Source organism: Saprolegnia parasitica, assembly GCF_000151545.1.
Source record: "Saprolegnia parasitica CBS 223.65 unplaced genomic scaffold supercont2.656, whole genome shotgun sequence".
NCBI lineage: Eukaryota > Oomycota > Saprolegniomycetes > Saprolegniales > Saprolegniaceae > Saprolegnia > Saprolegnia parasitica.
In genome coordinates this window covers 1-2,455 of record NW_012157050.1, presented here as the reverse complement: position 1 = coordinate 2,455, position 2,455 = coordinate 1, and the positions used below count along the sequence as shown (strand labels likewise).

Genomic DNA, 2,455 nt, shown 5'->3' with positions numbered 1-2,455 from the left:
CGAAATTGGGTCGTCCTTGGCCGTCAAGCACAAGGTCGGAATGCGCACGCCCTTGATATCTATGCTGCATGTCCATACCCTGCACATCTTTAGCAACAAGAGCAAATACGTACACTGACTGCTCGATGCGTCACGGTAGTAGTCACTCGCGGTCGCGTACCTTGTCATATTGTCGGTCTTCAAGAGAAAAGCAAAATATGGTGTACCCAAAGACGCGACGTGTGAGCCGCTCATCAAACTCGGCCGCCGTTTTCGAGGCTCGCAATGCCGCGAGGTCGATATGCGGGTCGTTCACATAGTGCTCGTGGGCGTTCGACTAGTCGGCCTGTGAGCTTACCATTGTAGCAAGTGGTCGTCGTAATACCTTCTTGAAGAAGAGGGTGAGGAGGTTGTTGGTGAGCGCCGTGCTGTAAATGACATTGTGAAGCCACGAGTACTCGAGGTTCCGGTTCGAAGCGAGCATGTCGTAAGGGTTGCCGACCGAGACAGCGCCCGAGAGTTGGCACTTGTCGCCTTCTTCGCCCACAAACTTGAGCAAAATGTTGGCGCCCAGTGAGAAGCCGCCGGCGAGTAGCGGCGCCGTCGGCACGTGCACTTGGCGCAAATACTGCACCGTCTCGCGCACGTCTTGCGTGTACGCACCGCAAAAGAGCTAGAAAAACGCAATGAAGCGCAGTCATACGGATGTCGCGGACCTTGGGCGTGCGCACGGGGGTCTGCGCGCAGCCCCGCGCGTTCATAACGACGACGCGCCAGCCCGCCGCAAGGAGCTTGACGGCGGTCGCGCGAATGTACACCTGCGATAACAGCGCTCTCAAGCCGTCGGCACGACATGGTATAAACGAACCTCGTTGCTGCCGCCCGTCAACCCATGCAAAAGCAGCTACGACAGTGCTGAGCCCAGTGCCAGGGCCATGACAATCAAGTACCACAGTCGGGTGGTCCTTGGCGTACGGGGCACCCGCAGGATGCGTCGCCCAGTCGAGCGACACGATGCCGCCGTCCGAGAGCGGGCGAATTTCACGCGTGTAGTGCACGCGCGGCGTGTCGCAGCCGAGCGCGACGAGGAAGGTTTGGAGGTGCCTACGCCGTCGTTGGTGAAACCGAGTTGACAGTGTGTTTCTACCCGTTGAGGAGGAACCACGACGGCCGATACTTTTCAACTATCGGTAGAATTGAGAGTCAGCCATCAGGGTCGAGAGGTGTTGTACAAAGCAGTGAGGTTTTCTGCAGCAGCTGCGTGTTGGCGAGGTTCGTTTGGTGGTAGAGCGACGGCGCTTGGTTGGCGCGCGCGAAGAAGGCGTAGCACATTGCGCTGAACGCGATCGCGCCGTACGTCACCGGCGTAAGGAGGGCGTCCATCGTCAACGCAAAATGCAAACTGAGGAACCATCCACGGAGACCAGACGATTAACTAATCATTGTATACTTTGTCGGAGCGCTAAACCAATCAGGGTGCTGCAATGATCCTTCCCGAAGGGTCGCGTGTTGATGCTCCCGCGACATAGTTCACCGACAGTGTTGATTGCAGTGGTTGCTGCTGCATTTTTGTCTCGCCCGCGCCCTTGTCTGTATAATAGCCCACGCCGCGGTTGGAGCTTGGTGGATGGAGGCTGGTGGTGGAGGTTGGAGCGGGGTCGCATGTCACATTTCTCAAGGCCATATTTTCTTAGTGCTCACGTGGGCGATTTAGAGAAAGCACCTCGCTGCATGACACTTCAACCATGGTACAGCGTCCGATAACTCGACAGAGAAAATCGAACCAAGATGCCAACGGCACGACATCTGTTGGGCGCAAATAAAAATGATGGTCCATGGCTGTCGTCGTCAACATGACTGTGAGGTCTCGAGGCGGCACCTGGCGACGAGATGCTTGATGAGACTCTCTGTGGCTTCATACGCATGGACCAATGTCTTCTTCACGCTAGAAGATAGAAAGGCGGGGAATGAATTTTGGTGCTGGTGGGGTGTCGACGAGCGTCCTGCCTGCGGCCTGTTGGTGTTTTCCTGCGGTTTGGCTACGCTCCCCGCAATCGATGTGACTATACAACGTGCCGTGATGTATGGAGCACCAAGGAACATACACGACATCGCCCTTCTCTGCGATGCGCAAGCCCGTGAAACGTACGAACATCTTTGGTGCGATGGCCATACGTACGAGCGATTTGGTGCACCTTTGCACCGATGCGGGACATTTTACAGATGCAACTCCCGTCGTCTGTCGCTGGCTTTCTCTACGACGATGTCGCCGCGCCGTACTCGGCCCACAAGTCGTCCATTCGTGCCCTCTGGCCGATCTTACGCGCTTGCGTCTGGTATTGTCTTTGGCTCGAACGCAACAAGCGTGTCTTCCGCTCGACGCTGACGCAACTTCCCGCTGCCGCGCTCGCGATCCGGGCAGCTACTATCGCAAGACTGCCCTTGGCTCGTCGCGCAGTTGTGCCATCTCTTGAGG

General features: G+C 56.9%; 1 protein-coding gene across 1 annotated transcript; it reads right to left on the bottom strand.

Moving 5' to 3' along the window:
• Positions 1 to 59: 59 nt before the first annotated feature.
• On the bottom strand, positions 60 to 1,362 carry SPRG_17336 (hypothetical protein; the record flags this gene model as incomplete). Its single annotated transcript, XM_012356951.1, has 9 exons — positions 60 to 64; positions 114 to 160; positions 207 to 316; positions 365 to 652; positions 696 to 797; positions 848 to 883; positions 930 to 1,083; positions 1,127 to 1,163; positions 1,212 to 1,362. The coding sequence occupies 9 exons, from the start codon at positions 1,360 to 1,362 to the stop codon at positions 60 to 62; spliced, it is 930 nt and encodes a 309-aa protein (XP_012212341.1).
• Positions 1,363 to 2,455: the final 1,093 nt, after the last annotated feature.